Source organism: Xyrauchen texanus, chromosome 5 (assembly GCF_025860055.1).
Source record: "Xyrauchen texanus isolate HMW12.3.18 chromosome 5, RBS_HiC_50CHRs, whole genome shotgun sequence".
NCBI classification, from domain to species: Eukaryota; Metazoa; Chordata; class Actinopteri; order Cypriniformes; family Catostomidae; genus Xyrauchen; species Xyrauchen texanus.
In genome coordinates, this window is record NC_068280.1 from 8,590,499 (window position 1) to 8,604,049 (window position 13,551).

Below are 13,551 nucleotides of genomic sequence, written 5' to 3' on the forward strand. Positions count from 1 at the left end.
GTGGGTAATGATGTGCACATGTGTGTCCAAATCTGTGTAGTTCAGATACACGTTTCGCAGCTTCCATCTGCATCGGTGTTGCCAATTCAGCCCAGGATTACCCCCAGACAATGGGAAGGAAACAATGGAGGAATTAACAGGAAGACAGTTTAGGTGGTGGGCATTGCAGAGGTTTTGGGCCAACTGTAATAAATAAAAGGCTGAGGTTTGACAGTACATTACTTAGAAACACTCTTGTGGTATAACAAGCAACTGGAGGTTCAAATTAACCATCAATGTCATGGAGAAATTCTAATTGGAGATTGATTTTCAAAAATGGTGCAAGAAAATAAGAGAGGTAATTATCATTTGACATGTCGGATTAATAACTTTATTTAATTCAATCAGCAAGAAATAGTAAGTTTGAGAGAGTGCTCTGGGAAGAAAGAGTAGCTGAGGTTATCTGGAAGAAAGGGATCAATTTCACAATACACAGTAGATTTGCAGTAGACAATAGTTCATTTAAATACATAAATTAGACAACAAGTTTCTCACCACAGATTTAGTGTTAATTAAAATCAATCTTATCGTACAGGTCTCTCACAAAGGTTCTTTAAAATCCTGACAGAACTAGAAATGCTGACAAAATTCTGGAAATATCAGTTCAAAAAAAGGCACCTTTCTGAGCATTATAGTATTATTTCTGTACAAAACAAAAATCGGTGAATCAACATACAATAAGTATAGCGGATCATAGTAAAAGCTGCAATGTGCACAACAGCAATCAAACAAAATTAAAATTGAGGTCATTTTAAAACCTTGAAATGTGTAACAAAAAACAAATAAATCTCTGAAAAACAAAACCTAGTTCCTACTGAAATGTCTCCAGGACTGTATTGCAAGGTTTTTTCCCCATTGGAAAAATCCAAATGAATGTCATCACTTTCCAAAAGTCAGAGGACACAGCAAGTGATGCAGACCTGGGAACATATTTGAATATACAGTATTGTCTATCATCCCTGAGACACCCAGTTTCAGACTAGGAACCAATGACCTGTCCTTGAGATGATCAAACTGCAAGAAGTCATTTGGACAGGTTGGCCAAACCATACCTGATCCTGTAGAGACAAGAGATATGTTCCTGTGGTAATAAATGATGTCCAGACTAATTTTCTTTATCATTATAGAATGTTTAAAAAATTGGTCGAACTACATACTTGGCAATGCAAACGAAAACGGCTTGAAAAGGGTTGGGTAAAAATAAAAAGCCTTATAAAGTTCATTTCTGTCACAATATTTACAATATTTTTTTGGTCAGGAGTTAAGACTGATTCATCATTTAGATAAGACAATATTAGCAGTTTCCATGTAAAAAGTGTTGCATTAAGACATGAATGCACCAATGAGCTTCACAAATTAGTCTCATCCCAGGACGGGTCATTCATACTCTTTAACACTTTCCTGACAGTCTTCTCCAACTCTTTCCGTGCCTTTTGCTCTTCTTCAAGAGTTCGTTTCATTCTCTTATTGTCCTGGTAATGGAAAATAAAAGCATCCGGGTCACGGCACCAGATTTTGACCAACAGTCAACAAAATGGCATCGTTTTATACATAAAAAAAAGTTTGTGGACTCACCTGCTTAAGTTCTTGTACCTCATCCCTTAAGGCATAAACTGTATCCACTAGACTCCTTTAATGGACATAGAGGTGACCTTATCATTATCATCATGAACCAATCAACAATGAGACATGGTATACAACAAATAGTAAATTAATAGATAAATAAAGCTAACCTTTCTTCAATTACGGTTTGACCGTTGCTCTTGGTCTCTTCGACAATGATTTTCTCTTCTTCAGGAAAAAGCATATGTGGCCCTGAATCCTTCCTTGAGCCTGAAAGAGGTGTAACAATGAAAACTTTAATCAACAGATTAATTTACAGGCTATGTCATTCTTAAAGAAACAAGTTTTTAGAATGGGGTACTATTCAGATGTGAAAGGAAATTTTTCCAGGCATTTGTGATTACTCCATACAGATTTTTAAAAAACATTTTGATTCACACTGATTTGCTAACAAATCATTAAGACCAATTTCTGAACCATTTGACTCAAAAGAACGATTCACTGACAAATTGGACATCACTATTGGCTTGGGAGAATGTTTTACTCTAAACAAGGGCAATATATAGCTGATGAAATATTCTAGAGAAGAGTAAAAACAGAACAATGTTTTGAGATTTTATTAATTTCCATTACTTTTCCAGGCCTTGGAAACACCATTTTAAAAATCCCTGATATTTGCAGGTTTGACATGACCGTGGGGAACCCTGGTCTTAAAAAAAAAAACAACTACAAGCTAATTCGTCTTCTCTGGAACTCATGGAATACAAGCGGTTAGAAAACAAGGCTATCAGAAACCCTCTCTGCCTGCATTCGGATTTGGTGACATCGGTTTTGCCAACATGTCTTTGGAGGGCAGGGTTTTGGAGAAATTGTTTGTGGTTGAAGTTAGAAAAATGGCAGGAGTAACCAAAACAGCCAAAAAGGCTTCAAAAACAGTAGGGTTGTTCCAATACCAAAATTTTGCCTTTGGTACGATACCAGCCCTGGTACCTCAGTATCGATAATAAATCTAAATTTCGGCAACAAATAAATAGCCTCAGATTACTGATGAAATCACACAGAAAAGGACTTTTTTAAAAGAACGGCAAAAAGTCTTGCAGTTTCAAATTCTGGATTTCCCATTGGAAGTTTTCTGGATTCCATGTATTTTGTTAAATGTTAAATGTTATCATTAAAACGGTGTTTAATCAAATGAATACATCAAGTTTAATCAATGTAAACATAATGATTAACTTTCAACCAAAAATGTTGGTAAAATAAAATGTTGCACAACAGAGCTTCACAAGATGAAAAGAGTATTGAAAACAATCTGATTAGTTACGCTTGAATCTCAGCGTGCTGATATTCAGTACACTTTTGATCGCTTACATTATAATACTTTTAACAATTATAAATAATAATACTAGTAATAATAAACAATTTATTATTATTGTTTTTAGAAGTATTATTGCTATTACATTTTTCTATATAATAGTAATATTTTTGTGTCGTAAACAGAACTTTTATTTTGACAGATCTTTGAGTTCCTCCTGTGTGGTAGTTTTTAATAAGGTCCTCATTTGAAATAAAATACTGAAATACCCGTGAGCTGAGATCTCACTTGCAGCATGAGAAGAGTTTGTGTGAGTGTTCACAGCCGCTAATACACTAAACACGCTGCATCACGTGCAATCTGTTTATGTATGTTTTTGTGAAGTACAGTATGACAGAGAGCACAGCTGCACCTCTCTCATGCAGCACGTGTAGACTGCATATTGTTTAATTAAATGACATCCTTCTGCTGTTTAATGCTCACACTTGGCCTTATTAAGATTTTTATTTGATTAATTGTCAAATTGTAATTGATTTCATCTACAAAATGTCACATCCCATAACATTTTGCTAATAGCACCACACTGAAGTATGGTAACGAAATTAGCATCAGGATAATATCGTACCATTATAAATGTTTTGGTATTGCGATATTTCATTAGAACTAATATACTACGCAACCCTAAAACACTGTTATGAAACACTTAATTTTAAATTAATATTACAATATAGGGTTTTGTGCTAATAAAAGCAATGTTAAAATATGCAACGTTTTAACCATTGAAATAATCATTAGTGAACACAACTCTGTCTCAAAACACACCAACAGACATCTGAATACTGGACACACAAGAACATTCCCACCCACCATGACAAAAAAACAACAAGAAAGAAAGATATAAAACATGCCAATGAAAAGAAATATCTGGGAAGCAAGTTTAAGGGAAATCATAACATAAAAGCTATTGCGCATCTATATATTAAACACTGAAATCAAGGGCTCTTCACATTCAATGAAGAAAGAAAAAGCAAAGGAAAGAGCACTTTAATTTTCATGTGACGTATAATTACGAGCAACAGCTCTTACGGGACATTGAGCCCATTCTGTTAGTGTGATTTATCCATATACTGTCATAGTCAGAGTCTTCTGATTGGTCAGAGGGAAATCCACTGCTACGGCAACCAATGGCATCCACACACGATTGGTCAACATCAGCCAGCACGTGATTATGCATCAAATCGGTGCCCTGCCATGCTAATAAGGGATGGGGATCAAACCAGTCAAATGGGAGAGGATGGACCAAACCAAGAGTCAAATGAGGGGGAGTCCAATAAATTATAAGTGACAAAGGAAATTTGATATAACAAAGCAATAACAATGGTAAGGACAAAATAAGGAGAAGAGAAATGGGTGAAAAGGCAAAAGAATGAAGGAAGGGAGAGGAAGAGAGAAAAAGATGTATGTTAAAAGAGCAGAAATGATCAACAAACTGGTAAAGAGTTTAGTTAACAGACAGTTTAAAGCTGAAGGCCACAACATCATGACAGATGACCTTAAGAATGAGAAGTTCCTAAGCTGAATACAATTAAGAAAGAAGTTCACCCAAAAATGATATTTCTGTCATCATTTACTCACCCTTATGTTGTTCCAAACCCATATGACTTTCTTCTGTGTAAAATGATAGTACAATTAGGCAGAATGCCACCATTTACTTTTACTGTATGGAAAACAGATGCCGAGAAAGTAAATGGTGACTGAGGTTATTCTGGCTCACATAGTCAAACAGGTTTGAAACGACCCATAAGGCTTTGTAAACGATCACAGAACTTCAATGTTATGCTGAACTAAACATTTAAGACGATTATTTGAGATAGACTATTGGATATCTTTTTTTACCTTCACTCAGACACACAGTTTTGCAAAGAGGATTTCCAAGTTCCTTCACATTATACACAAACACTCAAACAGACACAAAAACTCTTTGGTTCTTTGGTTGTTTTTGGCATGTCTAGGTTGGTCTTACTTGAGTTTAGTGTCTGTCGTGTTTTAGCACTTGTGCAGTATGCTTCAATCACTTTCAGGATCTGAGCATCCTCCTCTAGAGCTGCAGTGCCTGATGAGAAACAGGAAGGGAGCACAAAGAATCTCAGTAATAACATAATGGACGATGCTATTTTGACATTGTGAGAATAAAGAGAGACATTTTATTGTCCTAAATACAAATAGTATTCTGCTAATGGATCCTCTACTTTCTGTATATACTAGTAAGGCATTTTGGATAATTTCTCTACAAAAAACTGAATACATCACACATACATTACATGCGTAACACATCAAAATGGGCAAACATTCAAGTGGCAGAACATTTTTACTTTAATGTAACATACTTTTTCTTACTGCCAGTTCTTCATCAGATGGCTTCCTCTCAGGTTTCCGTTTTGGCAGAAGCTTCTTCATACTTTTAGGACTTTTGCTGAGATCCTGAAAAGACATTGCAAAATAAAACATAAATATTAACACAAAAACTACATAAAGCCTAAGTGCCTCATATTCAAATTAGTATATACCTGCTGTTTAGTATATACATGATGTTTTTTCTTCCGTGGAACACAAAATAAAATCTTCATAAATCTTCACTCTGGGATGTCAAGCTCCATAGAGGACCAAAAAAATTAACATTTGAAAAAGAGACATAATATTATAAATACATTTATACATTTCTTAAGAAGTCATTTATTCATATTTAACTTTTACATGATTTCATTTAAGGCTTTTAAAACTTATGAATGACAATGAAAACATTTTAAAATACTTCAACTTTATTCTTGGTCCAGTTTGCATTTACACTGTTGTTGTTGGAACTCAGCCAATCCAAATATCAATTATCTGCTATAATATGCTATAATATAATATACAATTATGCAATAGTAAAATATTTATATCCAAAATTCTTTACTTTTACGTGTTACTTTAAGGCTCTCTGATTAAAACCCACAAGCCTTTATTTCACATGAAGAAAGACCTTTGAGATTCTGTGTTTCATCGTTCTTTTATCTCTTTAGAAAAATTTCGGTAAAATTTAAATTTGCCATTAAATGATCATTAAATTAAAGTAAAACCAGAGTGCTTTGCATTCACTAAAATTCTTGTTTATATTTTCACAGGAATTTAATGCGAACCTCCACAGATGGCAGGTGCATCACAGCACTTCAGGTCCAGTTCAGAAACAGTTAATCTTCACATGCTTTTCAGGAGCTGCACTCAGTGCGGTAGGCGGTATGGCTCAGTAAGACGGTCAGAGTGAAATTGCATGAAACCCTTAAACTCGCCGTTCATTCCTTATTTGTAAGGAATGAACAGTATAATGTGATTGGATTTAACTGTGTGCACATAACTGTGGTTACATCAAATAACTGCAATCAGACCATTATTTAATAAATCTCAACAGGCCTAATTCACACAAATCAAATATGTTTGGTCACGAGACGCGCGTGAGCCAATGAGGTTTGATGCTATTGATGTGTCACCATATTTAATTTTGTGCTGCTTACGGGAGTTGATTTGAGAGTGAACTTAAATTTCATTCTGTTCATCAAAAAAAGTGATCGTATAGCTTCAGAAGAAAATTTGCGAGTAACATAGGCTACTTTTACTGCAGTTTTATGTGTTTTTTGTCCTTTATGGACCAAGACAGCCAGAAGTCACTTTTCACTTTCATTATATGGCAGGAAAAAATACAACATTTTCATTTCGTGTTCCACGGAAAAAAGAAAGAAAGTCATATGGGTTTGGAACAACATGAGGGTGAGTAAATGATGACAGAATTAACATGGCTCACAACATGATACCTCTTTGTAGCACAATGCAGCTGATGGTTTTAGGGGTGGTGCAGGTCGGAGACAGCTGAGACTCCATGGTTTTTGGGTTTTAGGGGGTTCAAGGGGGCCCCACATCATTCCACTGAGTGGGGTCCCGTATGAAGAGAGGTGAGGAAGAGTGTGGTAGACTGGAGATCCGCTTAGAACTCGATTCTCTGAGTGTCTGGATGGTGTGAACGGATGAGAAGGCAGCTGAAGATAAGAGAAGGTCAGATGAGTAACTGAAACTGATTATCAGTCATCAATTATAATCATACAAGAGTAATTTTAACCTAGATGTGTCACAGAGTCAGATAAGACTTTCAATATCCTAAATGAATAGAGAGTGTGTTTCTCACTGTATGGCAGGGTGTGTTCTGTGGTTTTATATTGCTGGTTGAAGTGCGTTTGGTCTGGCGGTTCAGATTGTCCATCCACTCCTGGAGATCTCTCTGGTTATTACAGATCACCTGGATCCGTTCAATCATATTTCCTACACACACGCGCACACACACACCATTATGACTCAAGCATGTGCACTATCAACATCAATCATGATTTAATTTAAATAAACATGATGGTAACTGGGTGGGAAACTTACCAGATATTTCAAAAGCATTTTTTGTCGAGTCATTGTCTTCTATCTTATTAACAGCCATTCCTGTTAGAGGGAGTTTTCCCTGTATAAAGCCAATCAGACAATGAGACTCCAGTATTTCAAAAGAGTTACAAACACTTGATGCATATCATTTTTGGGTGAACTATTCTTTTAAGACAGCAATTTTGAGTAATATGAGATAACAGTGAAATAAACAAATAATGAGTTTGCAATTATTTGCATTTATGCAGGCAGATGCTTTTATCCAAAACAACTTACAGTGGATTTAGATATTTTTTCAGTTTGTGTGTTTACTGGCAATCGAACCAATGACCTTGGCTAGCACCATGCTCTACCAGTTGAGCTACAGGAACCCTTAATTATACTAATATGGTGAAGGATTTACCTGGAAGATGAAACCACTCATTCGAGGGCTGGTGGACAACATGAGAAGAATGTGAGGAAACAGCAACAAGTGTCGCTCATTCTTTTCCTAGAAAAAGATGTAAACAAATTCTGTGAAGTTTATAATCATTCAATAAATATTGCATTCTAATATATCACCATTCACATTCATTGCATATTTTTTCATATAATGAAAATAAATTATAACTTCAGCCTTACATCTTTCCTATGGAAATTCCTATGGTTTAGGAAGAACAAGAGGGCGAGTACATGATGACAGAATTTTCATTTTTGGGTGAACGATCCCAGCTGGGATAGGCTCCAGCCCCCCGCGACCCTGTACACAGGATAAGCGGTTGACGATGGATGGATGGATGGATGGATGGATGGGTGGATGGGTGAACGACCCCCTTAAGCATTTAACCTTCCTGGGCTGTTCGGTCATTTTTTTTATCTGAGTGGTACAAGACTTGCTTACTTTTCCTAGACTTCCAATCGGTACATCCAAAAAAAAAAAATAGGACTTGATTAGATGAGTCTAAGCGGTCGTAGAAAATAAAAAGCGACACATAGGAAATAAATGGGAGACACCATAGCACAGAGCTATTTGTTTTTTAAGATTTGTTGAATGCAATCAATAAATCAGCCACAAAACAAAACACACACAGAAATGAAGAGGTGAAACTTTAAAACATCCAGAGTGCAAAACATTCCCACACAAACACACATGAAACAAAAGCAAAGTCTGACTCTTTGATGTCTATGCTTAGGTCTGGGAGCCGCACCTTCTAGACAAAACACTGCATCTTTCTGTTATAGTAACAAAGGGAAAATTCACCCAAAAATGAAAATTCTCTCATCATTTACTCACTGTCATGCCATCCCAGATGTGTATGAGTTTCTTCTGCTGAACACAAATTAAGATTTCTAGAAGAAATTTTCAAGTGTTTTAAAATATGTCTTCTGAAGCGATACAATCACTTTGGGTGAGAAACAGATCAATATTTAAATCCTTTGTATCAAATTGCTTATTCTGTGTTTTCTCTTTGTAACTCTATGGTCAGGTTTTATGGAGGACCAGGAGTGCCACTTAAAAATAAAATGAAGATTCAATATATCAGTTTAATAATTCAAACATAAAAATGTATATAAATAAATCACTTTTAAATGGACAAATTAATAGACATTTTTAAAGTTGTTTATTTAATTCGTGTTTTTAAATGTATTGCAATAAAACCATAAAACAACAAATAAATAAAAACATTTTAAATGTATAAATAAATAGACACATTTAACATTGTTTATTTAATTCACGTTTTAAAACGTAGATTAATAAAACAATAAAAAGTACTTTAATAAATCATTTTAAAGGCACATGTTAAATCGCTTTTTTTAAAGCATTTGGCAAACCATTTCTCTATCTATTTGCCAAATGCTTTTCTTTGTCGGTTTGCCAAATGCTTTTCTTTATCCATTTGTCAATCGAGTTAAAAAATGCTATTGGACAGTACACACGTGGGAGCAACCAATCACCTTTCGCCTGTCTCCTGCTTGTAAATGTAACATGCACCATGTCTATTAATTTGTCCATTTAAAAGTGATTTATTTATATACATTTTTATGTTTGAATTATTAAACTGATATATTGAATCTTCATTTTATTTTTAAGTGGCACTCCTGGTCCTCCATAAGGTTTGACTGTAAACATAATAATGTGGCATTATTGCAAAAAACACTTCAAAATGATTTTTTTTTAAATTCCAAACTTTGACAAATAAGTTTGAGAATGTCTAAATATATAATTTGTGATAATCTAATCTTATGGCAAAATTAGATGACCTAAAATTAAGTTAAAACAAGCAATCAGCCCACACAGTCTCTGCAGACATCTACTGGTTTTTACTGTCATGACTTTCAAGTTTTGTAATCGTTCTTTTTTTTCCACAGCAGATGTCAGCGATCTGTCCCTAATATATGACACATTCTCGTATTTTCTTCATGTTTCAAATCATAGAAGTGAAGGTTTTTACTGAAGAGAAGTCAACATAACGCAAATGAATGGGGTAATTGAGAAATGTACAGGTTAATAAGATCTAAATAGCATAAAATCCCCAAAGAAGTGCATAGTTGTTATGATTTCAGGGAAAAGGGAAACATAATAATTTCTTTAAAAAAAGTTAGACCTGTATTGTATACGATCAAAAATGACTGCGAACAGCCAAGGTGTCAACCTTTATTAAAAGACCCTAGCGGATTTAGCTAAAACATTGCAGTTGGGTTGAAACATTTACCTCAGTGCCATGGTTCTGAATGAGGACCTGTGACATGTAGAGAACAGAGCCCAGGGTCCTAATTCCCTCCCCTTCCCAACCACGAATTGACTCTGTCAGAATCTGCAGCTCAAGTTCCTTCCTCTTCCTCACTTCTTGACAATGAGCCTGCAGCCATGACAGACACACACAAATATGTACAGCATTACAATCTGATAATAATAATAATACAAGATGAACAAATCAACATTTAATTGGTGATGTTGGTTTTTAAAATGTGCAAAAGACTCACAGCGAGATTTTTATATGCTGCCATGCTCTTCTGAATGTCTGGACGGTCAAGGTGGATCTCCTGCACAGAGCAGAGGAAGAACATGAGTGTTTTAATTCACTATATTACATTATGTTATATTATATTATATTTAGGGCTGTAAATCTGACTTTTAATCTAATTAATCACGACATGCCGTTTAATCAAATTAAACGCAATTAATCACATACATAAAAATAAGGGGCCATTACACTGACACACACACCACAACAGCACTTCCCTGTCAGTGATAAAATGATGGAGAAATGAACTCTTAAGGCCTGTTCACACCAAACCCTGTTTTTTCGGTGCGATTGTTCGTTCCGAACAAGCTTTTGAACAGTAACAATGCATTCCGATGGCGCTATTCACAGCGGGTCCGACAATCGTCTGCTGACAATCCAATGTTTTTTTTTTAGGGACAGTGGTCTGACTTTTTTTCTTTGTACTGCGATGAAAACTGACTGACCAATGAGAAAAGAGCTTTTTGTCATTTTTCACAGAGTCACTGCGGCTGCTCTATCCAGCATGTTGGTGCTGCTAATCAACTGGTAAACACTGACATTGGACACGCAGCTGATACACACCCAGAACATGATATACTTAAAAATAAATAGCAGTAGTTCATGAAACCTCGGTACTGCAAACATAAACCAGGTCTGTTTTTGAAAGTCTGCTTATGTTTTTTGTCTTAAATGTACATTCATATGTTTTTCAATGTTCCTGTTATATTCTCATTGCATTAAAAATAGCGACGAGGTTCGGCAATTTGTTTGCTCCAAGCTGGTTGTAAAATATTCATAAAAAGATTAGTTACATACAATGTTTTAGACAAACAAATTGGATGGAACTTGTAGAAATCAAGCATTGTCAGCGCATTTTAATTACCACTGAAGCATGCCAAGACTTAACTATCACTTCGTTCTTCCCGTTGAGTTCAAAGCGGCGCAAGACGCTGGCATTGACGCTCTGACGCGAATCATGAACGCAACTTCAGGATTGCTGAAGGAAAGTGGATAGTCACAGTCTACCAGCAGATTCATATTGTGGAGGATGAACATTTAAGAGATTTAATGCCAACTGCAATGAATCCTACACCTATGGGGACTAAAGCCATCTTTACACAGCAAAGGTGGCACAGAAGCTGCATTTGTGACAATTAGGTGCATTTTCACAGAACAGGAATAAATGCTTTTCCACAGCAGTTGCAAATGCATAAATAATGTTATGAGATGTAAAACTATGAATAAATGAAAATATGAATAAATACTCAACCTATGGGTAACTAATTCTTTCAATAAGTCAACCTCCCAATTAGACTTTGGGAAAAGTTTAATGACACTTGTATAGTTGATATTTTAGTTTATTTCTATCTTTACGTTTGGGAAGGCTTTGTTTGGAAAATGTTAAATAAGCATTATATTGTTACATATTGTTTTGTTTCCTAAGATGGCAATAAATTCATTTTGAAAGAAAAATAAGTATATATCAAATTACAGCATTTTCAAAATCTGCGATTAATCAGGATTAAAAAATGTAATCGACTGACAGCCCTAAATATATTACATCTGTGCACACACACAGATCGGTACCTCCATGTGTCGCTCCATTTCTTTGAGTAGTGTAGTGTATTTTTCCAGTCTCAGGAAGGGTTTGCTAAGGCCTGTGGTGAGTGTGAGAATTCCAGGGCTGCTCGCACCCTTACTTTCCATAAATTCCCCTAGTTCCTCACTGAAAACATACACACATAAACAGATGCTGATGTCATTAGGAATATATTTTAAAGGGTGTAGATGAAGGCTAAATGGTTAAAAATCAATAAAAAGTACCTGTAAAAATCTAATGATCTATGTAGTGTGTGTGTCTGTAGGTGTGTATACCTGTACCTGTGTTATATTGCATTATGTTTTGTACCTGTGTTGTGTGAGGACGTTAACAGCAGATGGATGGTTTGAGCAGTAGGTCACGTACAAGCCCCTCAGCTGAGGGACGAGAGACAGGAAGAAGCCTCCTAATCTCTGTTGACTCTCTGGAACTCTGCTCAACACAATAAAACCAGCGTTGTTTAGAAATAATGCATTATAGACATGACCTTCATACTGTGCATTAATAAACGTAAACATTTATCACAAGCTAACCATGAATCTGCAACAAACCAGGATAAAGAAACTGTAATTAGTCAACGTTACAAAATAAATCGTTTATCTAATATAATGTTCGTTTGTTTGTCAGTCTTTGTTAACATGATTTGTATAGTAAAAAATTGCTTATGAAATTATAACTTTTTATATATATCTGATATATTTCAAATATATGACATATATGATATTTGCAGACACACCAGTATTAAATTAATGTCAAGACTCTGAGCACAAAGCAAGTAATGTTTAACCCTCGAACCCTAACCTAACCCTTCATGAAGGTATAGCTAAATCACACCATATATTCATATACACTCACCTAAAGGATTATTAGGAACACCACACTAATACTGTGTTTGACCCCCTTTCGCCTTCAGAACTGCCTTAATTCTACATGGCATTAATTCAACAAGGTGCTGAAAGCATTCTTTAGAAATGTTGGCCCATATTGATAGGATAGCATCTTGCAGTTGATGGAGATTTGTGGGATGCACATCCAGGGCACGAAGCTCCCGTTCCACCACATCCCAAAGATGCTCTATTGGGTTGAGATCTGATGACTGTGGGGGCCATTTTAGTACAGTGAACTCATTGTCATGTTCAAGAAACCAATTTGAAATGATTCGAGCTTTGTGACATGGTGCATTATCCTGCTGGAAGTAGCCATCAGAGGATGGGTACATGGTGGCCATAAAGGGATGGACATGGTCAGAAACAATGCTCAGGTAGGCCGTGGCATTTAAATGATGCCCAATTGGCACTAAGGGGCCTAAAGTGTGCCAAGAAAACATCTCCCACACCATTACACCACCACCACCAGCCTGCACAGTGGTAACAAGGCATGATGGATCCATGTTCTCATTCTGTTTACGCCAAATTCTGACTCTACCATCTGAATGTCTCAACAGAAATCGAGACTCATCAGACCAGGCAACATTTTTCCAGTCTTCAACTGTCCAATTTTGGTGAGCTCTTGCAAATTGTAGCCTCTTTTTCCTATTTGTAGTGGAGATGAGTTGTACCCTGTGGGGTCTTCTGCTGTTGTAGCCCATCCGC

General features: G+C 35.9%; 1 protein-coding gene across 3 annotated transcripts in view; it reads right to left on the reverse strand.

The window, feature by feature from the left end:
- Positions 1-347: 347 nt before the first annotated feature.
- Positions 348-13,551, reverse strand: part of LOC127644095 (rho guanine nucleotide exchange factor 7-like) — a 45,526-nt gene continuing 32,322 nt past the window's right edge. For 2 of the 3 annotated variants that reach the window (XM_052127114.1, XM_052127116.1), the window contains 14 exons: positions 12,269-12,391; positions 11,947-12,085; positions 10,337-10,396; positions 10,066-10,212; positions 7,776-7,862; positions 7,373-7,451; positions 7,131-7,264; positions 6,763-6,984; positions 5,302-5,395; positions 4,938-5,027; positions 4,001-4,168; positions 1,773-1,872; positions 1,615-1,669; positions 348-1,511 (listed from right to left, as the gene is read on the reverse strand). In XM_052127114.1, the coding sequence (XP_051983074.1) occupies positions 1,389-1,511; positions 1,615-1,669; positions 1,773-1,872; positions 4,001-4,168; positions 4,938-5,027; positions 5,302-5,395; positions 6,763-6,984; positions 7,131-7,264; positions 7,373-7,451; positions 7,776-7,862; positions 10,066-10,212; positions 10,337-10,396; positions 11,947-12,085; positions 12,269-12,391 (1,621 nt within the window). In that variant the 3' untranslated portion in view covers positions 348-1,388. The remainder of the gene's footprint in view (positions 1,512-1,614; positions 1,670-1,772; positions 1,873-4,000; positions 4,169-4,937; positions 5,028-5,301; positions 5,396-6,762; positions 6,985-7,130; positions 7,265-7,372; positions 7,452-7,775; positions 7,863-10,065; positions 10,213-10,336; positions 10,397-11,946; positions 12,086-12,268; positions 12,392-13,551) is intronic. The other variant, XM_052127115.1, reaches the window with a different exon arrangement.